Source organism: Mastigoproctus giganteus, chromosome 5 (assembly GCF_048544385.1).
Source record: "Mastigoproctus giganteus isolate SK-2022 chromosome 5, ASM4854438v1, whole genome shotgun sequence".
NCBI classification, from domain to species: domain Eukaryota; kingdom Metazoa; phylum Arthropoda; class Arachnida; order Uropygi; family Thelyphonidae; genus Mastigoproctus; species Mastigoproctus giganteus.
In genome coordinates this window covers 67,331,573-67,355,476 of record NC_143579.1, presented here as the reverse complement: position 1 = coordinate 67,355,476, position 23,904 = coordinate 67,331,573, and the positions used below count along the sequence as shown (strand labels likewise).

General features: G+C 37.2%; 1 protein-coding gene across 2 annotated transcripts in view; it reads left to right on the top strand.

Moving 5' to 3' along the window:
- LOC150085464 (ketohexokinase-like) overlaps positions 1 to 23,904 on the top strand; it is a 149,632-nt gene that overhangs the window by 109,797 nt on the left and 15,931 nt on the right. For both annotated transcript variants that reach the window (XM_090373273.1, XM_090373272.1), the window contains exon 5: positions 17,345 to 17,574. In XM_090373273.1, the coding sequence (XP_090229399.1) occupies positions 17,345 to 17,574 (230 nt within the window). The remainder of the gene's footprint in view (positions 1 to 17,344; positions 17,575 to 23,904) is intronic.

Genomic DNA, 23,904 nt, shown 5'->3' with positions numbered 1-23,904 from the left:
TGTTACCAACAGTAAATTCTAAATGAGAAGCAACCAAAGAAGTAACCTTGGAAGCTACTAGGCTTTTTGTTCCAACTAAATAATACTTTTCTAGGTTTAGGCCCAAATGGATGTCAGATGAACAAATGAGACTTGTGGCAGAGAAGAAAAATGCATGGATGCATATAAATTATCAGGCAACACAGAAGCCTATAGATATGAGCTAGTCTGTAATCAAGTCACAAAAGAGGTTAGGCAAGCGAAGGCAGATTTTGAGAAATATTTGGCAAAGGATGCAAAGAAAAACAGCAAAGACTTCTTTACTTATATAAACTCTAAAAGGAAGGGGATGAATCAGATTGGTCCATTTGATATCAGTGGTTTGACTGTAGATGATCATTCTCAGATAGCTGCAAAACTAAATGAGTATTTTGTATCTACTTTCACACATGAGGAGTTATTCAGGGAGGGAAAGGCCAGATGTTTATCAAACTCTAACAGGGAGTTAAATGATTTTGTAATAACTGAGAGCAAAGTGGAGGAGAAATTTTGAAATTAAACATAAGAAAGGTGCCTGGGGTAGTGAGATCTATCCAGCTATACTAAAGGAAGTGGCAAAGGAAGTAAGCAAACCCTTAGCCATAATTATGAGAGCATCATTGGACTCTGGGGAGGTCTATATAGACTGGAGATGTGCAAATGTGTGTGCAATTCACAAATGGAGATCAAAGGGTGACACGAGTAATTACAGACCCATTAGTTTAACTTCTGTTCCAGGGAAAATAATGGAGTGGCAAAGGTAAAGAAAGCCTGCACGAGAAGCACGCAAAAATTCGATGAAATTTACCGTTAAAATTACTTTGCTGTAATGGCATTTGTATTGTTGCTCGCTCAGTAAACATACAGTGGGTGCTATCGGTCAAGAGTAGAAATTGAATTCCATGGGAGATTGAAACCCTACCGAAATGGAAGGGGTAACCTGACCTTTTTTCTTTAGAATCACTGGTGGACTAGGTGATAAATTGTTTATTAAGGAAAAAAAAAGGCAAAGGAAGCCCACATGAGAAGCACGGCAAACTTCGAAAAAGTTTACCGGCGAATCTACATTACGAACATTTTTTACGGTGCCAGAACTTCCAATATGACTCTGTTCATGAGTCAATTAGTTAATTCAATTAGCTGATTCTAAAAAAAAAAAATCAGGTTACCCCCTCCACTTCGGGAGGGTTTCAAGCTCCTGTGGGATTCAACTTCCACTCCAGATTGATAACACCCACCGTCTGTTTACCGAGCAAGCAACAATACAAATGCCGTTACGGCAAAGTACTTTTATTGGTAAATTTCATTGAACTTTTGCATGCTTCTCGTGCAGGCTTTCTTTACCTTAGCCAGTGGAGTCACTGGTTAAAGAAGCATTGCAGGATCATCTAGACGAGACTGCAGTAATTATTCAGACACAGCATGGGTTTGTTAAGGGGAAGCCTTGTCTGACCAATTTTATTGGATACTATGACGTGGTCTCAAAGGAACTAGATGCAAAAAATAATTTTGACATTATATACTTGAATTTCAGGAAAGCTTTTGATACAGTTTCACATGGAAAACTACTGTACACTAGGGCCCACTCATATGGCTGGTTAGGTTCCAGACCCCCCGTTGAAAAGCGAAAATTGCCGAAAAGTGAAACATAGCCTTTTTTTCACTTGCGAATGCATATAATAGCCTAATAACATGTTTACACTGCATATATTAAGTGCGCAACAGAGCTAGGCCTAAAAAAAATGATAAGAAAATAAAATGAATATACAGTACACACGTTGCTTACGTTAATATTTTCGCCCTTAGCTTTTAGTGACTGATGAATGTAAATTTGAAAAATGAATATATTTATGGTAGGAAGGATGAAGGAGATGGCACATTTTCATCGTTGAATCTTATTCGTTTTGACAACGGAAACTTGGTTGAAGCTCTTGCAGGGATTTGTATTGCTATTGACATTGAAGATTGTTCAAGGCTAGTTGTTGCTGTTGAAGGTTGCGATGGTACTTCCTTAAAGTAGGAAAACAATGAACTGAACTTTGCCTCATGGATTTTTGTCCCCTTTCCCTTAGAATTTCTTTATAGCATGCAATATTGTCTGGTGCCTCCGTAGCCAGATGGGCAGGAGCAGCAGTGCGTAGCACACGTTTCTTGATTAGACCGGGGTTTGAGCCCGTGACCACCAAATACGGAGGATGTGGAAAGGTCAGGGAATGAGCACTGCATATCCCCGGAGCAATATAGCCGTAGTTGCTAATGCTCCTAAAAACCAAATAACAACAACAACAACAACAGCAATATTGTCTAGAAGTCTTGCATTCACTTAAAACTTTCAAATTTCTTTCAATCCTCTCAAAAGCTGCCATCCTCGTTTCTATACAGTTGATAGCTTCTTCCATTTCCTTGGTGGTCATTTCTCTAAGGATAGCAGGACTATCATCAGGATGGGACTCCTCTTTGTGAAATATCCTTCTTTACTCTTCAATCAGAAGGTCCATTAGGATCTCATCATGAGAGACAAGCAATTTGCCACATCCTCAGGCTCGACTTCCAATTCTAATTTCCTTGCCATTTCCACAACAGTTGTAGTGACTTCCTTCAATGAATTCTCAAAGCCTTCCAAACTGTCCATTTTGTTTAATTTCCTCCCATGCATCTCTAATAGTTTTTATATCATCCAAAATCATGAAGTCTTTTCAAAATGCTTTTAATTTATTTTGTTTATGCCCAGCTACTGTATCACTGTTTAAGGCATTTATAGCTGTAGAAAAAGTTCTTCTTAAGTAATACGATTTAAACGCCGCAATTACACCTTGATCCATAGGCTACAGCAATGAAATTGTATTTGCAGGTAGAAAAATAACATTTACCTCCTTGTACAAACCAATTAGAGCTCTTGGATGGCCAGGGACATTGTCTGCAAGATCTTAAAAGGAATTTTATTTTCCTTGCAATAAGTCTTACCTGTAGGCTTAAAATAGTCTGTGAACCAATTTGAGAAAAGATAGTCGGTCATCCAAGCTTTTGAATTAGATTTATAATAAACAGGGGGGCTAGCTTTTGCATAGTTATTTTGGGCCCTAGGATTTTCTGAGTGATAAATAATCAATTTTTAACTTGCAATCACCAGCTGTATTAGCCCCTAACAAGAGAGTTAGCCTGTCTTTTGCAGCTTTCAAGCCAGGCTGACTTCTCCTCTTTAGCAGTAAAAGTCTTACATGGCATCTTCTTCCAATACAGGGCCATTTCATCCATGTTGAAAATCTGCTGCTTAGTATATCCACCATCTTCGATGATCTTAGAAAGCTCACGTGGATAACTTTCTGCAACTACTGTATCAGCACTAGCTGCTTCACCCTGCACTTTGATGTTGTGGAGATGGCTTCTTTCCTTAAACTTATTAAACCAGCCTCTGCTAGCTTCAAATTTATCCTCAGCAGCTTCCTCACCTCTCACAGCCTTCATAGCATTGAAGAGACTTAGGGCCTTGTCCTGGATGATGACTGAGCTTAAAGGCACGTTGTGACTAGTTTGATCTTTAATCCATATCAGTAAAAGTTTTTCCATGTCAGCAATAAGGCTATCACATTTTCTTATAACTTCAGTGTTCATTAGTGTAGCACTTTTAATTTCCTTCAACAGTTTCTCCTTAGCATTAACAATTGTAATAAATGTTTGGGAGTCAAAGCTAGCTTACGGCCTATCTCAGCCATAGACATACCTTTCTCACCTAGTTTAAGCATTTTAAGTAAGAGGCTTACAACTCCTTTTTTTTATTACTAGTGCTACATTTAGATGCCATTGTAATTAGCACAAAAATATTATATATAATACAATATAATAACTTTAAAAAGTTTGAAAGTTTGGAAAATTACCAGAATACTGAGAGACGTAGAGCGCATAAATGCTGTAAACAGACTGAATTACTGACAATAAAATGGTGCACGATGCCATTCTCAGACTAGCTGCCGAGCATGTCATGTGGAAAAATGCCAAAAAAGCAACGAACATAATGCAGATGAATATAATTGGAAACTGCCGTATTAGCAGAACTCCATAAAGTGGGCCTCTACTGTACAAATTGCAGCAGTATTTCATTAAGGACAAGTTGCTACAATGGATAAAAGGATGATTGAGCAGGAGAAGGCAGAGAGTGGTAATCAGTGGATGCTACCCTTCGTGGACTAATTTTATTAGTGGTGATCCCCAGGGTTTGGTGTTGGTCCCATTGTTGTTTTGAATATTTATCAATGATATTGATGAAGGTATATCAAGCTTAATGTCAAAGTTTGCAGATGATACAAAGGTTGGCTGGGTTGTTAATAACAACAGTAAGGACAGTATGCTGCTGCTGCTGAAACACAATCTGCAAAAGTTGGGTAGAGGGGCTGAGAAATGACAACTGAAGTTTAACATTGACAAATGCAAAATACTGCATATGGATAGCAGTAACCCCAGAGAATGTACCAACTGTGTGGTGTTACACTCAGAGTAGTGGAGAATGAGACTTGGGGGTGATGGTGCAGTCAGATATGAAGTTTTCTGAGTAGTGCAGACAGGCTACCAGAGCAGGTCATGGGGTCTTGTCAATGAACTACAGGAATTTTGCTAGCAAGCTTAAGGAGGTGATTATCCCCTTGTATCAGGCAATGGTCAGGCCACACCTTGAGTACTGTATACAGGTCTGGAAGCCTCATTTTAGGAAGGATGTAGAGTTGCTAGAGCGAGTACAGAGAAGGGCAACAAGATTGGTGAGAGGAACAAAGGTGTGCGCGCTTGAGATCAAAGGCTTAAGTTCTGCAAGTTGCAGCATCTGGAGACTAGGCGCCTGCGAGGTGATCTGATCAAAGTGTATAAGGCCTTGAATGGTTTGAGCAGGCTCAATGCTGATGGGATACTTCCGCTTGCTCAGACCTGAGGGGACATAGATTCAAATTGAAGAAAGACAGTTGTCGAATAGATGTGCAGAAATTTGTCTTTAGCCAGCGGGTAGTTGATTGCTGGAACAAACTTCCATTTGTCGTTGTGGTAGTTGATGGCTTAAATAAATTCAAGGGAGAAGTGGAAAAGTTTTGGAACAAATGGATAGGTGAAATGGGAAGATTTTTTATTATTTTTTATTTTTGTGTATAAGTTTGCTTATTTGCATCATATGCCTCTGCTAATGCTAATTTCCAGACTCGTCACCAAGGGCTGTCTAGGGCTTACAATATCGAGATCTTGGTATTTGGGATCCTTGTTTTTTTTTTTTTTTTTCCGGTATTCAAATACTGGTATTGATACAAAAATTTGGCAGAGAAGGCCATGAAGTGGCCTTCTCTGCCAAAAAGAGTCTTTTGGTACTAATTTAAAAAATAATTGTTTATGATTTATTCATATAAATGTTATAAAATCAACAACAATAAATCATTAATATTACTGAATTTGCAACTGAGGGATCGTTATACACAATGCAAATGTAACAGAAACTTGAAAACGTCACAAAGCTCATATCTGGTTTCCCTCACCAAGCTTAAACATCAGTCCCCTTCTTTCGTTAATACTGATATAGCACCATAAAAAGTTAAAAAAACAATTTTTTTAAAATTTTTGTTATTAATTTAAATGAATTTTATATATACAGGCTCAGTGGACAAAAAAAATTATTCATAGAACACAGAAAAGGAAGCGATAAGTCTTCAATGTGGTTTTTTTTATTTAATAGAAAAAAAATGGTCAGCTAGCATTATAAAATTAGCATTGTAGCAATGTAAAAAATGTTCAAAAGAAATTCGATGTGGTGGGGGATTTACAAGTCGGCTCCATATGCATTTGAAGACAATACGTGATGTACATTTAAGAAAAAGAAAAGTGCGGCCATCTAATTTAGAGAATGATGAACATGAACTTACTACAACAAAAGAATCAAAGCCAAAATATTTATTGACTGATTACTCCAAGAGCGATAAAAGAGAAAAACTGTCAGAAGTACTGGCTTGTATGACAGCTTATGATGTCTTACCATTCCAGCCTTAGTCTACTTCTGTTCATATCAGAAAAGGATTGATGGCAACAAGGTTTTAGTGATTTACCGAAATCGCTAGTAACTATTAAAAAAATGGTACTGGATTACAGCAGCCACATTTGAAAAATGGTTGTAAATGAAATAGCTCAACTTAAATCAGAAAGTAAAAGATTTAACCTGACTTTTGACAAGTGGACATCAGAATGTGATAGACGATATTTAAATATAAATGTTCACTCTGTTGGCGGAATTTTGTGGAATATTGGACTAGTGTGTGTGTGTACGGTAGTATGCCAGCAGAGAATTGCTTAGAACTTGTAGAGAAAAAAAATAGGTGAATACATCTCTGTCTTTCTAAAGATGTAATTTGCATAACTGATGGAGCATCAGTTATTGCCAAATTTGGTAAAATAATCGATGCTTATTTGGTAAAATAATCGATAACATAAATGTAGCAGACATACTTTATAAGTCAACTTTAAACGAAGAAAAATTGTGGAATACCAGTATTCTGGTATTCCAAATCTTTACCTGTTCCTTACCTGTTCTCTATCCTGTGTGTTTTATTCCATCTTTAGGCCACCTCTGCTCTCATCTTGGCTGGAGCAGAGCCATCCTTGTATTCCAAAATTTCATAATTTTGCAAGAACGGTAATTTCATAAATTAAACCAAAATACCGGTATTAAGATTTTGACTAGTATTCTGAGTCCTAGGCTGCCTCCACAGTTCAATTGTTGGCCCATTGGCATGGAAATGGTCCTTGATGAGTGGATGGTGTACTCATTCCCTAATGTTGCCATGGCCTCTTATGCTGATGACCTGGTCATTGTTGTGGATCGGCACCTCCATAGCCAGGTGGGAAGGAGCAGCAGTGCGTAGCACATGCTTCTTGATTAGACTGGGGTTCGAGCCTGTCACCACCAAATACGGAGGATGCGGAAAGGTCAGGGAATGACCACCGCATATTCTCGGAGCAATATTTATGGCCTTAGTTGCTAATGCTCCTAAAAACCAAATAACTAACAAACAAACAAACATTGTTGTGGATGGACCTTCAGGAGTGGTCTTGAAAACCACTGCCAATGTCTCTTAAAGGCGCTTCTGACTTGGGCTTCCACTCACACAGTCTATCCAAACAAAACCCCAGGGGCTCACATCTGGTGAGTATGGGCTTGGCACACCCAGGGTCCTGAGTTGGATATCATCATCCTCCTCTTTCTTGGTGATTCCGTTCTACTTTTGACACACTCTCTCTCTCTCTCTCTCTCTCTCTCTAAGGGTAACTCGGGGTATTTTTTTTTTTTTTTTTTTGCTGGTGCAGCATAAGCCTCAGGCTTCCTTGCACCATGTAGCTAATAATAATAATAATGTTGCACATTAATGCTGAAAGGTTAAGCTTCATGTGCACAGACCTCCCACCATTTGCTTCCAGGAGAAGTCTCTCAAAAACTGCCATTTTGTCTAATATCTCGACATTATCCTTGATAATAAGCTCACCTTCATGCCACATGTCCAGCACATCAAAAAAAAAAAAGTGAAGTACACCACTCTTTTAGCCAGAATTACAAGAAGAGATTGGAGTTTGAAAAGCAGAGCTCTTCACTTGATGTATTATGCTGTTTTCATCCCTAATGTCAAGTATGGAGTTGCAGTTTGGTTCCACCACACAGATAAAATCCCTGTAACTGAAACACTTCTTTAGATGAGAAACCATCCTTCTTCAACTTTCCGTGGCATGTCAGACAACTTCCACCATTCCACTTCAAGTCCTTACAGGGAAGCTCTCCCTTGACCATGTTGCCTACTGTGGGCTCTCTCATGCCATTAAACACAATCAAACTGCAGAGATTGTCAATATTAAAACCAAGACAGGCACCGATATTGGTTATGAGAACAAACATATCTGGAAGGCTCTTGTCCTGTGGCAGAATAGGTGGACTGCTAGCCCAAAATGTGAAATTACCAGGAAATTTTTTCCCAATGTGACTATCATGAATATCATGAAAAAAGCCGTGAAATAGGGTTGAATTTGAAAGTGTCTGCAATTCTGCCCAGACACGATAGGAGGGAGTATATGATGAGAGCCTTGTCGATCAATTCGGCCCTGGAAAGATTGTGCAAGGCTCAAGGGGTAGAATTTTTTTCAGCCTGGACTGTACTTGTTAACAGGAGAGATTGCTTCTACAGGGATGGGATACACTTAAATAGAAAGGGTGCAAGAATATTTGCTGATGCTATCGCGCAAGTGTTAGGTGGGTCGGAAAACTGCTAGCTTGGGGGGAGACAAAGACGAATAGATTAACAGTAGCCACTGGCAGAGGTGAAAGAGATTCTTGCACTGCTTCTATTGGAATGAGCAGAAGCCTGAAAAACAAGATGAAGGATATTTCAGAGACTGCTGGGAGTCATTGCAGTACAAGTAAACACATGGGTTGTGTTAGGGTAGCTAAGAATAGAAATAGGTGCATGTATACTTGCGTGTACACCAATGCTAGGAGTTTAGTAAATAAATTTGATGAATTTGAGGTATTGCTCAAAACATCAAAGGCAGATATTGTTGGGATATCAGAGACGTGGTGTCACACAGATATAAGGAATGCAGAACTGGAATTTGGGGAGTACAACGTCTACAGAAAGGATAGACCGGATAGGAAGGGAGGAGGGGTTATGCTATTAGTTAAGAAATACATAAAATCCAAGGAAGTGAAGCCAGTGGACATCGCTGGACAGTGCAGTATCGAGTCAGTTTGGTGTGACATAAGTATTGGGAGATCAAAATTGAGAGTAGGAGTGTGCTATAGGCCTAATGACTCTGATGAGTATAATAAGAAACTGTACAGGGAAATAGAGTGGGCCAGTAAATCAGAGAGTCTTATAATATGAGATTTTAATTTCCCAGATATTTCGCTATTCTTTTCTAGTCTATTAACACGGTACTTGAAGATTTCTAAAAATTTCGTATTTTCCCAGATATTGACTGGAATTTGGGGGCTGGTCACTCACACACTAGCAAGGCTTTTGTGGATTTATTGGATGATTGTTTTCTACATCAGCATGTTTGGGAGGTAACTAGAGGGAGGAATACTCTTGATTTGATTATCAGCAGTGATTCTTCATGCATTAAGAATCTGCAGATAAATGAACCACTAGGTGGCAGTGATCACAGTGTGCTGAAGTGGGATTTACTCAAAGAGGTAACTACCATTAGGGGTAAAGGGAAGGGTTATTGCTTTCGTAAAGGCGACTACGATGGACTGAGACAGTATTTAAATTCTATACAGTGGGACCAACTGATGATGTTACCAACAGCAAATGCAAAATGGGAAGCATTCAAAGAACTTATCTTAGAAGCTACTAGGCTTTACATACCAACTAAGAAATATTGTTCAAGGTTTAGGCCTAAATGGATGTCAGATGAACTGATGAGGCATATGGCAGAGAAGAAACATGCATGGGACACATACAAATTAACACATGACACAGAAGCCTATGATAGATACAAGTTGATCTGTAACCAAGTTACAAAGGAGGTTAGGCAGGCGAAGGAAGATTACGAGAAATCTTTGGCAAGGGATGCAAAGAAAAACAGCAAAGAGTTCTTTACTTATGTAAACTCTAGAAGGAAGGGGATGAATCAGATTGGTTCACTTGATATCGATGGGTCAACTGTTGATGATCCTGCTCTGGTAGCTAACAAACTAAATGAATATTTTGCATCGACATTCACACATGAGGAGTTATTTAGCGAGGGGAAAGCCAGAGGTGTATTCAACTCTAGTTAGAGAATCTTGTAATAACTGAGAGTAAAGTGGAGGAGAAATTGTTGAAGATAAACACAAGAAAGGCACCAGGGGTGGATGGGATCTATCCAGTTATATTAAAGGAGGCAGCAAAGGAAGTAAGCAAACCGTTAGCCATAATTATGAGAGCTTCCTTGGACTCAGGGGAGGTACCCACAGACTGGAGATGTGCAAATGTGACCCCAATTCACAAAGGAGGATCAAAGGCTGACACAAATTTATTATAGACCTGTGAGTTTAACTTCTGTTCCAGGAAAATTAATGGAGGCACTAGTTAAAGAAGCACTGCAGGATCATTTAGACAAGACTTCAGTTATAGCTCGGACACAGCATGGTTTTGTTAAGGGGAAGTCTTGCCTGACCAATTTGATTGGATACTATGATGCAGTCACAAAGGAACTGGATGCAGGGAATAACTTTGATATTATATACTTGGATCTTAGAAAGGCTTTTGATACTGTTGCACATGGAAGACTGCTGCACAAATTGGAGCAGTGTGACATTGGAGGCAAATTGCTGCTGTGGATAAAGGGGTGGCTGAGGGCGAGAAGACAAAGAGTGGTAATCAATGGACACTGCTCGTCGTGGACTAATGTTATTATTGGAGTCCCTCAGGGCTCAGTGTTGGGTCCATTATTGTTTTCTGTATTCATAAATGATATTGATGATGGTATATTAAGCTTAATGTCGAAGTTTGCAGACGATACAAAGGTAGGCAGGGTTGTCAAGGACACTACTGACACTATGCTGCTGCAACAGGATCTGGAAAGGTTGAGTAGATGGGCTGAGAGGTGGCAAATGAAGTTTAACATTGACAAATGTAAAGTACTACACATGGGAAACAGCAACCCCAGAGCAACGTATCAACTCTGTGGTACTACACTGACAGTGGTAGAGAATGAAAGGGACCTGGGGGTGGTTGTGCAGGCAGATATGAAGTTCTCTGAGCAGTGCAGATGGGTTGCAAGAGTAGCTCATGGTGTATTGTCAATGATATATAGGAATTTTTCTAGCAGGGATAAGGAGGTGATTATTCCCTTGTATAAGGCAATGGTCAGGCCACACCTAGAGTACTGTATACAGGTCTGGAGGCCTCATTTCAAGAAGGATGTAGAGCTGCTGGAACGGGTACAGAGAAGGGTAACAAGATTAGTGAATGGAACAAATTGGTGCTCTTACGAAGAAAGGCTTAAGTTTTGCAAATTACATTGTCTGGAGACTAGGCACCAGCGAGGTGATCTGATAGGTGTATAAAGCCTTTAATGGTTTGAGCATGCTCATTGCCGATGGGATTGTTCCTCTCGCTCAGAATAATCACCTGAGAGGGCATAAATTCAAATTGAGGAAAGACAGATGTAGGATAGACGTGCGGAAATTTGCCTTTAGCCAGCGGGTGGTTGGTTGGTGGAACAGACTTCCATCCCTTGTCGTGGAAGTTGATAGCCTAAATAAGTTTAAGGCTCAGCTGGACAGGTATTTTGAACGAACAGAGGGGTGAAGTGGAAGTGGTTTTTTTTTTTTTTTTTTTTTGGCTGATGCTGCATAAGCTTGCTTTCTTGCATCAAATGCCTCTACTAATGCTAATGCTAAGACAACCACTTCATGGTTGAATCCAAACCTTCAGACATTTCTTCTCACAGGACATGGAGCCTTTAATAGTAAATTGCAAGATCTGGGAATCCAGGAAGATGTGCTCTGTTCTTGTGGTACAAGGAAACTTAGCACCACATCATGAATATTTGTCCAATCTAATTGATTGAGGTGTATAAGGCCTTGAATGGTTTGAGCAGGCTTAATGCTGATGGGATTCTTTCTCTTGCTCAAATTACTATGCATGAACTCATACTGAGGAAAGACAGTTGTAGAAGAGATGTGCAGAAATTTGTCTTTAGCCAGCGGGTAGTTGATTGCTGGAACAAACTTCCATCTGTCATTTTGTAAGTTGATAGCTTAAATAAATTCAAGGAAGACCTGGACAAACTTTTATAGCAAATGGATGGGTGAAATGGGAAGTTTTTTTGTTTTTTTTTTGTCTGATGTATCAGCTTGCTTTCTTGCATCATATACCTCTACTAATGCTATTGACATACTGTTATCCCCCCCCCCACCGCCCAAATAAGTTTTTTTCTCCACAAGCAAGCACTAATATATATTGTGTTGTTATTGGGTGTAGGTGTTTTGTATGGAAAAATTTCCAGGAGCAGTCATGCATTAAATTTAGTTTATACATCATAGAGTGATAGTCTTTCAGAACATTCTGTTCAGTATGATATTTGGTTTTTCTATGATTATCTTATATTGTATTGATTAACAAAAGTAATGTCAGCCTTTTCATTAACTATGAGTTAAATATGCTTTATTGTGAAAATATGTCATCTGATAGTAAATATCAGTTGTGCAAGCATTTTGTTTGCTGTGGTCAAATATTAGCTTTATTTTTCATTAATACAAGTGTACTTTATAAAATCATTAATTAATGATTAAATTTGTTCAATTGTTAAATAAGTATTATATATTAAACATTGATGGGGCAAGAAAGCCAGGCTGTAATTTCCTTAAGAAAATACATCCTTATGTTCTCCTTCATGTTCTCTTGCAGGTTCTAATCTCAGCAGGCCTTTGATTGTCCCCAAGCCTCAGCTAACCCTGAACATGGCCATCCCAAGATTTTCTAAATGGGAGGAATGGACTAAAATAGTGTGTTTTGGGGAATCTAAGCTTTAATCATGTAGCAGTAAAAAAATGCATATTATTTTCATCATGGGGAAGGGCAATAGCTCCTGACTGGGGCCACCCCTGCCCAGAAAGAAAACTTATTCTAGTGATTAACTCTCTGGCTAAGAAAGGACTTTCTACATTCCAGAAGACTTCACCCCCCCCACCTTCAAGTCAAAATTTATTTCTCCTGGTTCTAGCAGTTGTTTTAAATTACAGACGTTATATACTGACATCTGATGATGTCAGTATATAACGTTTGCAATGTATTTATAGTCTGTTTTTTTTTTTTTTTTTTTATGAAAACCCCAAACACGAAAGGTACCAAAACCTATAGTACTTAATACTGTGTATGGGTTGAAGGAGAAGTATGGGGGAATGGGGATGCCGGAAACTTTGCTCTAGAGACTAAACATGGATTTCACCACTTCAAGTCTCCAATAAGCAAAGTGGTGGTATTACACCGGTTGGTGAAAGTCATCTACCGTTTGCCTCTGTCGGATAAAAACTTCAACTTCCTGTGAGGAAAACCATGGCACAGTCAACAAAGACAAACTCACCCAGCCACAGTGTGTAATAAGGTCAAACTCCTCCCCCCCATCTCAATGAGATTTTAACCCAGTCCTTTTCCGTATGCTATGTAAGGATAGTAATCACTTTCTATCTAAGTTCTGGGGGGGAGGGTCTGGTTTCTAGCATCATTTAATAGCTTGAAAATTTATTATTATTATTATTAGCTATATGGTGCAAGGAAGCCTAAGGCTTATGCTGCACCAGCCAAAAAAAATATTCCCAAGCCACCCTGAGAGAGAGAGAGAGAGAGAGAGAGAGAGAGAGAGAGAGAGAGAGAGAGAGAGAGAGAGAGTAAAAGGGAATCACCAAGAAAGAGAAGAATGATGATATCCAGCTCAGGACCCTGGGGTGTGTGCCAAGCCCATACTCACTAGATGTTAACCCCTGGGGTTAACATTCATTTTACTATTCCTTCCCTCCCCACAGCATTGTACATTTTAATCAAATCTCCTTTTATGTTCTCAATGTAGCTACAATGTAGTCACTATTCAGCTTTCTCAAAAATTTTTGCATCATCTAATAGGAGTGTGCATTTAAAGCTTTGTAAGTGCAGTTCTTTAACACATGCCATAAACTTAGAAGCACACATGTTGGAAATGTCACTGTGACCATACTATGGCTGCTGAACCCACTTATTTTTCTGGGGGGGGGGACAGGCCAGGACAAAAAACTACTTTTATGTCATGTTGAAAGATGTTTTGTCAAAAAACTACTTTTATGTCATGTTGAAAGATGTTGAAAGATATTCTGTTGGCTAACAAGGAATGGAAGGATAAGGACACTATAACGCTATGGTTTCCCCAGAAAGTTAAAATTTTTTGGTATGGTATGGTAGGCAGTGTGACAGCATGATATGACCTCATCTTTTATGGAGGTAGCCACCCCAGTACAAGTACAAGCACAAATAAAAGAGCTCCTGTTAAAAGTCAGCTTATAGAGAGTGGTATTTCTTTGTACTTAACACCTCTGTAAATAAAACAATCTTTTTACATGGGAGGTGAAATTGTAGTGAAGAAACTGACCTGTGTATAACATATACGCAGGTCAGTTTCTGTAAATACGAGTTTAAAGAGATGACACGTTTTGATGGTCAGATTTAAAAAAATGATATTTGTCAATCATGACAGTGAGGGTATACTGCAGTCTGGGATGAAACAAATCAAAATCTGTTAGGAGGTGATCGATGATAGGTCTAGGTCCTATAGTGAGAACATGCTTAGCATACCAATATTCTTAACATATAATTTATCATAATAACCCTGCACCATAGATAGTGGATCTGCAGTGCAGGGTTAATATGTGATTTTCTACAGCAGTTAAATAAATGTCTGATATTGGGGTTGACATGCAGAGGGAGCCCAAAAATTTGTTTATAGTCTCCATGTCTAAAGCAATTAACTAAAAGGAAGGAAGAAAGCTTAATGACATTGTACAGATTTAGTTTAGTCTGCCATTTTAACGTCAGGTTTGACCTCTGGAGTTCAAGAAATCTATGTAACGCAAAGCCATTTTCTATGTTGATGTAGAGGGGGACTACACTGAAAGAAGCCAGAATGTTAGGATCTAAATCATGCTGTAATTTTCAGTGTTAGCCACCCCAAACATGGTAATGCTTTTCCTGTAAGTATTCCCTTAACTAATAAAGGTCGTCCCGGAGTATAAACAGAAAATTTATTTAAGTATTCCCTTATCTAAAAAATAAATAAATTTTCTGTTTATACTCTGGGACAACCAAACAGTCAGAGGAGTTCACAAAATAGACAGATTACAAGAAACAGCAGTCACGGGCTTGAACCCCGGTCACTCAAGGCACGTGTACTTATGCACCCGTGTGCCTGACCACTAGGCTATGGCGGCCTTTAATATATGTCTCTTTCTGCCTGGTATATCCCTTTTTTAAAATGGAGCAGTCCTGTGAATGCCACCTCATGGCTTAAGATACAATACACTACCAGCCTCCTGAAATTTTTTGCACAGAAATTACAACATCAGTTTCCTAACAACTTTTACACTAATGGGATCATTCCCAAATTTGTCTGCATATGCATGCTGTCTGCTTACAATAGGCACCAAAATCTAATAAGAACTGTTTGTCTCAATGTAGTTAAACAAGAAATAAATAAAAGATACCAGAAAAAACATTTACTGTTTCTGGCCTTGCAGAGATATATGCATTATGGCAATTGTTACTGCATAGATATTGGTTTTCTTATTGGCATTACAACCAACATCAATGATGCCATGATTGATTTGAATTACAAAGGCACAATACAAAGTGATTAATCCTAGCTAAGCAGAAGTTTAACATACCCGCAGTAAGAAATGTTACTGACTTTGCCTCGTGAGCATCAGTAATTCGGAACTTGCCCCATCCAGTTTGGCCTTGGATTTGCCATATGCCCAAAGCATTACCATTTAAAAAGATGCCACTGTTAAAACACAGTCTAAATTAAATAACCATTGAGAAACATTGCATCTTACAGCAGTTGAATAGAGTTTTATTTTCAGAAGTAAACTGAAAAATCACTTTATAAGAATCACTAAATCACTTTGTAAGAATCATGATGTGATGATATAGAAAACTGATAAGAGTGGCAAAATCATATTAATGGATAAAACTGACTACAATGACAAACTGGATCAACTTGTCCAAGACATGGACACCTACAGACTGGACAGTTCCTTTAGCATAACTGGTGTTAAAAACAAGGTTGACAATTTTCTCAGGAATTTGAGAAAACAAGGAAAAATTTGTTTGCTCCTTCTTTAGCATATCAGCATACAAAACATGGTAATGCCTTTCCTATTTGGCACTGTCAGAGCTCACAAACCTGCTACACCTTATGCCCAGTCATCCCTACAAATTCTCGACCTTTCTGGCATATGCTAGTGAACATTTTCTCTCTCTCACACACTGCATCCTCCCCATCCACAGAGGACATCTTTCAAAAACTGAGATGTAGATTCTGATGAAAATTTGGCTTCTTTTGATGTAGTCTCCCTCTACACCACAGTAGATGCTGGTGTTGTTTTACAGAGATTGCTAGAACTTCCGAGGTCATGTTCTACGTAAAAACAGCAGACTAAACTAACTCCATATAACATCATTAAGTTAACTTCCTTCTTCTAGATAATTGGCAAAAAGCTTATGCTGCTGTAGGAAATCACACATTAACCCCATACTACAGATCAAAGATCAAATTATTCACCAGGTATGCTTGTGACATTTTCTTTATAGGACCCAAACCTATCCCCAACTGCCTCCTAATATATTTTAATTAATTTCACTGAAAACTGCAGTATACCCTTGAGGTTGAAACTAACAACAGCATAGACTTTTGAGAGGCATATCATCTCTTCAAAATAAGGAATTATTGAAGCACATTACACACAAAAAAAAAAAAAAAAAGGCAGAACGCTGAAATAAACAGACAAAAACTGCTAAACGTATGTATTGTTACTATCAAGTGGCATTGTTGTGGTTACAAAAATAGTAAAAGCCCTAATTCACATTCCAAATTGTAGCCCGTATTTTTTTTTTCACTGCTATGACCTAGATAAATTAGGTTTGCTGTAACTTCAAGAAGCAGTGTTTTCTGATGTCAGTCAGATTCATACTTCGACATGATAGCTTGTTGTTAATTAAACCCCTCCATGATCAGTGGGCAGTTTTTTGTATTTTTTTCACTTTACTAAATTTAGGCACAGAACGTGATGTTTGGGAAATTTCCTGTGGCTGATGAAGTAGCAGCCACAGGAAAGTTTCCCAAGTTGGACAATACACTAAATTGCAGTCTTCAATCAAGAAACAGAATGTACAATAAAGCTAATAAAACATCAGTATCTATTAGAATGCAATTTTCAGTATCATAGTATCTAAGTATATATGAATAACTGTCAATTGATTATAAGTAGCCAGTGTGTGACACAGATCATATTTTAATTCACATTGGAAATTGTGGCAAAGTTTTCAGTCATTGTAATACAATTTGCAATAGCCACACTGAGAATGCTAAAAGCACCACATTTTGGAGTCAATTTTTTTTTAAGAAACATTTTCAAGAAATTGCAGGTTTTTGAGAATTCCAGATGAGGTTTACTGTAGTTATCATTTACAGACACACCTACAGTTTTTGTAAGCTTATTTTAAAAAGTAAAAATATAATGCTTAAAGAGATAAATTAATATTATCGAAACCATAACATTTTTTTTTTTTATATATATTTCATATAGGGAAGAAATGTTTATCAGGTAAAGCAAATGATAGATTATATTAGGTGTTTTCAAAAGGACAATCTTAAGACTCATATTCCAGTATCAATAGAAATAGAAACAGGTCTACAATTAATTGAACTGCTACCCTATGGAGATGTGACATTTATAGGCAAAGACTATGCTAGAATGAGAGGATTTGAGAACATGCAAAGTACAGTTGAGGGTTTAGCATCGGAAATAAAACCTGGGTAAGTATTTCAGATAATTAAGTATTTAATTTGTATTATTATCGTCTCATTAAAGCCATAAAAAAGGAAATAAGCTCTATACAACCTACTACTTATATAACAGAGAAAATAACATTATTCAGCTTTTCCCAGTCAGTTCTGTTTCTTCTATAATCAAATTTCAAAATCTATACCACTATATTAAAATCTTTGAGCCGATCTGGGACTCTGACCAAAACAGAATGATTTCATATGATACAAGAATGCTTATGGTTTCTGAATAACACTTCAGTTGAACAAGCTGCCATCACAGATTGTTATATTGCGGTGCCGCCCAAAATCCCAACATACTGATTGTATTTAAAAAAAAACAAAGTTCGAGTCCATATCTCAGGAACTGGTTTTGAAATAAAAAATGTTTTTTGTGTAATCAAAATGGCTGCTAAATACATTACAGTATATGATAATGTTAATATTTTATGTCATATTAATGAATAAACAACACACACTTTATATATATGCATAAAATAAAATAATATTTAAAAAAACATTGTGCACAATACTGCAAAGGTAATCCTTCACAGATCTATTTTCACGATCATTGACAACCGTCATTATTCTCATTTCTCTCTCGACTGTTGCCTTCTTGCGTTTTGCACGGGATCCACCATGAAGTATGCATTCAGCCTGGTTATCAACCTGTTCCTGAAATTCCTCAATGATCCTATATACACCGATATGTGCGCATCTAACTATACACTCCCATCTTCTATGCTAAGCTTCAACACTGTTTTGGGTGTGTGGAATTCCCAGTTGAATGGAATTGTATAAGGACCATAATGTTGGTGGAAATAATGGGGGATTGTGAATTACCATACCATTAAGCATATACCGTCTACTTCTTCCACATATCGCACATGTAATGCAGTAAGGCCACATCTCGAATTTTTATCAAAACCGAGTTATGTGTAGGGTAATGATATGGAGATTCAGTTACAATAACTGCAGTAAGGCCATATACTTAGTTTTAAAAATAGCCGTTAGGGAGTATATATGTCCTTCAGTTTCTTAAGGAAATCCAATGCCACATCTTGACTTGTGGCCCTGCTGCAGTAAAATGTAATGTGCCTGCGTGAATATTATCAGTCATCTGTCCGCTTCTGGCCTAACCGCACTGAACTGTTAGTGATGTTGTTCTTGTACTTTTATCACATGTTCTATGTGGTATGTAAAGAAAATTAGTTGCTCTGTTTGGTATTGTTAATTATAGACATGGGTAGTAAATTTATAAAAAGCACAGGGTTACTAATGGTTAATATGTTGTATGAGAATGATACAGATTCTAAATCAAATGAGACAGTTGACACTAATATACCTGTAGAAGCTGCAAGAGTTTCTGAAGATGTTCATTTCCAGAGTATGGTTCGGAGTGGAGATTCTTTACTTTGTGTAAGTACCTGTTATTGTAATTATTTTTTCTTATACTTAAATTAAATCGATATCCAATTAATTAAAGTTAGATTAATTATGTTAATAGAGGATACATCGGATGTCCTATATATTTTTTTGGATTGTCAATCATTAATTATAAAAATGTGTTAATTTTTGTTATATAAAAAACTGTAAATTTAAAAACTCATTGATGCTAGTTAAAGCATAACTTTTATATTGATTAAACATTTTGGAATGACAACTGTGTTTATTAAGCAACATTCTTGGTATTGATACACATCCATATATAAAATTGAGATATTTTGATATATCATTATTTTTGTAGGATAATGATGCTCAACAAAGTGAGGATTATTTTGAACCTGAAGGATATTTGGATGATTCTGACATAGACAAAAATTACTTGCCAAGTAAAAATTGATCAGATTCTGATAGCTCATCTAATGTTTCACATGTGCCTCGAAGATCACCAAATTGTTTGTTATTTGGTTTTTAGGAGCATTAGCAACTAAGGCCATATTGCTCCAGGGATATGCGATGGTCATTCCCCTGACCTTTCTGCATCCTCCGTATTTGGTGGTCAATGGGCTCGAACCCCGGTCTAATCAAGAAGCGTGTGCTGTGCACTGCTGCTTCCTGCTCACCTGGCAATGGAGGTGCCAGATCACCAAATAACATCGTGGAAGAAGAGAATGGGATGAATGAAGAAGCAGGCATTGAAGAATGTGCTAAGAAAACTAGGAGAAGGCCAAGAAGACCTAGCCAATGGAAAAGAAATATTAAAAAGCAAAAAGTAAACTCAGGTCTAGCATACATCACTGAAACTAATCAGGAAGTGCCAGCAATGTGGAAATGAATGCTGCCTTAAGTGCACAAAAAAATTTCAGAAGACAAGCAACAACAAATTCATAAAGGATATTGGGTACTTGGTAGTCATAGTTTGCAATGAAACTTTATTTTAAATAATTCCTCTATAGTGACTCCAAAGTATCAACAACATACAGAAGGATCAACTAGAGGTAATAATATTGCTTACTACTTTCTAAATAAGGGAATAAAGGTTAGAGTATGTAAATGTGTCTTTATGAAAACACTGGATATTGGGGACAAATTAATCCAGAATACATGGAGGAAAGTAGACGAATGTGGAATTTTAGAGAAGGAAAAGTGAGAAATGAATGCAAAACCGAAATTATCAGAGGAGTTAAAAAATTCTATAAAGGAACACATTAACAGTTTCCCATTAATTGATTCACACTATCTCAGGGCACAGACTTCAAAACAATATTTGGATGGCAGTCTAACCCTTTCCGAAATGAATAGAATGTATGTGAAAGAGAGAAAAGAGAAAGGACTTGACTTTGCAAAGAGATGCAGTTATGAGAAAGTATTCAATTTTGAATTTAATCTTTCATTTTTTTACACCGAAAAAATATCAATGCTCATTGTGCCAAATGTATGAAAATAGTAGTCCAATACAGAAAGAGGCCTTGCAATTGAAATGTGAGTCACATATTAATAACAAGATTTGAAGATGAGAGGAAAAATGCAAGGATATTAATGAAGGGAAAGACAAGGAAAATAATAAAATTGTATCTCGTTTTGATCTTCAGGCAGTATTACAAGTGCCTTGTAGAGACGTTGCAATATTTTATTATAAGTGGAAATTAAGTTGCTTTAATTTTACCATATTTGACTCCATCACAAAAGAGGGATTTTGTTACTTTTGGCACAAGGGCATTGCAAATAGAGGAGTAAATGAAATCAGCTCTTGCGTTTTCCTGTACTTGCAAAACCATTGCCTTACTAAAGACACTGTGTTTTATTCTGACAATTGTGTTGGACAGAATAAAAATAAGGCAATGGCTTGTCTTTATTTATATGTGGTCACTATGTTTGAAATGCCATCTATAACTCATAAATATTTAACAGTTGGTCATACACAGAACAAGGGAGATGCAATGCACACAACTATTGAACATCAAAAAAAGCGACTTTTAAAATTTGGTCCAATTTATACACCTGCTCAGTGGACACCTGTAATACAAATGGCACAAAAAGGAGGAACTCCCTATGTTGTAAAAGAATTAGGACATAAGTGACTTTAAAGATCTGTGAAAGCGAATGGGTACTGATTACACAGTGGATAAAGAAAATGAAAAGGTGTTATGGAACGATATTAAGGTATTGCATGTTTGCAAAGATTCTCCAAACACTATTTACTACAAGAATAATTATAATGAGGAGTATAAATGTATTGATATTCGCAGAAGACAACATGGCCGACCAAAAACGATGCCTGATCTGATGGCCTACCAAGCTCCTCCAAAGTTAAGTGCTCAAAAACTAAAAGATGTGCTAGAACTTTGTAGAATGCAATGCCTATTGTACACCATGCATTTTTCAAAAGTCTCCAAAGTTCAGAAGATTCTGTAACAACTGCTGTTCAAAGTGACACTGATGATAGCAAGTAGATTTCAGATTTTTGTATTTGAATTATTTTTATTTTTTATTGTGCCTAGATGTAATAAATATTTTTATAACTGTCTAACATCTTTTAATCCAAAAGTGCCCTGTTATATATAAAATAATATCTATGGCCATAATGCCTTAAATTTAAGGCATTATAGCCATAGATGAATACGCAAAATAAAACAGTCAGTTCAGTACAGCCTTATCTCAAATTTTTCGAAAGTAGAAATAATCTACAATAATTTTAGTAATCATGTTTTAAAACTTAGATTGCAATGAAATGTGGTCACCAAACGTGGAACTGTAACTTAATTACATAATTTATTATCATGAACAAACACATTCAAATCATTGCTGTGTAAAATATGTTATTTTGGACACATGGTCCTACTGCATTATATGTGCAATATATAATTGTCTTCAAACCACTCTATCATCACTGGCTTCCCTCGGTAAATGTGGCTTCAGAATACAGCCACTCCCCGGCTTATGTAATACTCGACTTATGGAAATTCGACTTTACGTAAGTTTTTGTCGACTGGTGCAAACTTAAAAAAATCGTGGAAACATATTTTGCATTCCGTAGGAATAAATGGAGGTCGTGAAAATATCATAATTTGAACACAGTAACACATTGTTTTTTTTGGAAATTTGTTCCAAGACCTCGGAAGTTGAACTTTTTGTTATATAACAGTTGTTTATCTCTCTAAAAGGTCATTTTTATAATGAAAATTGCACTACACTTTCATTGTTATCATATGTTCCATTATAAAAATAAATTTTGAATGCCTTTGTGATATTTTTCTAAAACACATTTCTGGAGATCACTACCATAAAACAATAAAAACAATATGCACTTTCTGTTAGTGCAATCTGTTTTACACGGGTAGTAAACTCAATCTTATTGCATTTGTGATAATACCGAAAACTGGAATTCTGTGAATTTTTATGTTACAGAATTATGGTGAAATGAGTTCTCTTTCACTGAAATCTTCAATCATATAAAAAAACAAATAAATTTTCAGAATTTATTTATTCTTCATTCCTATTTACTTATTACAATGGAAAAGAGACAAACGGAAAGTGCAAGTGCTGGCAGTGCTAGAAAACGAAATTGATTTAGAAATGAAGACGATTAATTAAGAAGTATGAAGCAGGACAAAGTTTGTCATCTGTTGTACAGAATTAGGCCTCGCTGCTTCAACAGTGAATACTTTTTTTTTTTTTTTATGAAAACGATAAACACGAGAGGTATTAGAACCTTATAGAACTTTGTACCGTGCTTGGGTTGGAGGTTGAGACGATGAAAGAAGATATTTGTTGACATAGACTTGAACTTCTGTAGAATAATTTTCAGGAAATACGTATGAAGGAACATTGTTCCAAAAAACAGCAGATGAATGAATAAATGAGAAAGATGAAAAGTTGGTTCTGTGAGTTTGAAGTTGGACAGTAAATTGATGTTACCTTGTGGCAGCACGTGTTCGGACTGTTTTGAAAGAGAAAGCAGGAATTATAGAAACCAATTCAGAAGAACAGTGCCCATGGAAATATCTGTAGAAGAGGCATGCAGCAGAAACAGTACGTCTATGAGACAGCGAGTGGAGAGACTCTGTTAGAGATGAGTCATTAATTAACCTAACTGCCCTCTTCTGAACAGAATCAAGAAGCCTGAGAGAGGTTTTGGGGGCACCACCCCAGATGTGGGAACAGTATTTCATGGTAGGGCAGATTTGCAATTTGTAAAGAGTGAACAGCTGTTTGGAAGAAAAGTAACACCAAGAGCAAAAGAAAAAAACCAAGTTTTTTTTTGATGCAGAGGAAGCAATATTTATAATGTGCTTGTGCCAAGAGGGATTAGAAGTCAGGGTAATCCCCAAAAGAGATATATCATCTTGCCTAGAAATCAGAGTGTCACCAAAGATAAGCATAGGAGCAGAAGAATCCTTTTTTTTTTTTGAAAGATAGGACCAAGTTTTAGAAGGATTGAAATCAACTAAGTTGTCTTTTCCCCACTGGAGAATTACCTGGAGATCGGCATTTAAGGAATTGGTAGCGGATATTCCAAAAAAGGAAGCTGATTGAGCAGGGCAAGGTTTCTAAAACTGGAAAGTGGGATGCAATGTGCTATCATCAGCAAAACTATGGACAGGATTTCCAGGCAATGGAAGAAGGTCATTAATATATAAGAGGAAAAGAGTGGGGAAAGAACTGAACCTTGGGGCACACCAGCATTAGTGAAGTTAGAAGATGGAGAGCCATCTACCATCACCCTCAGTGAGCGGTCAGAGAGAAAACTGGATAACCAATCACAAAAGACAGTTGGCAAACTATAAGATGGAAGACCTTTGTGCCAAACACGATCGAAAGCCTTTGAGATATCAAGAGCAACTGCTTGTGTTTCACTGAACTTTTCCATTGAATTTG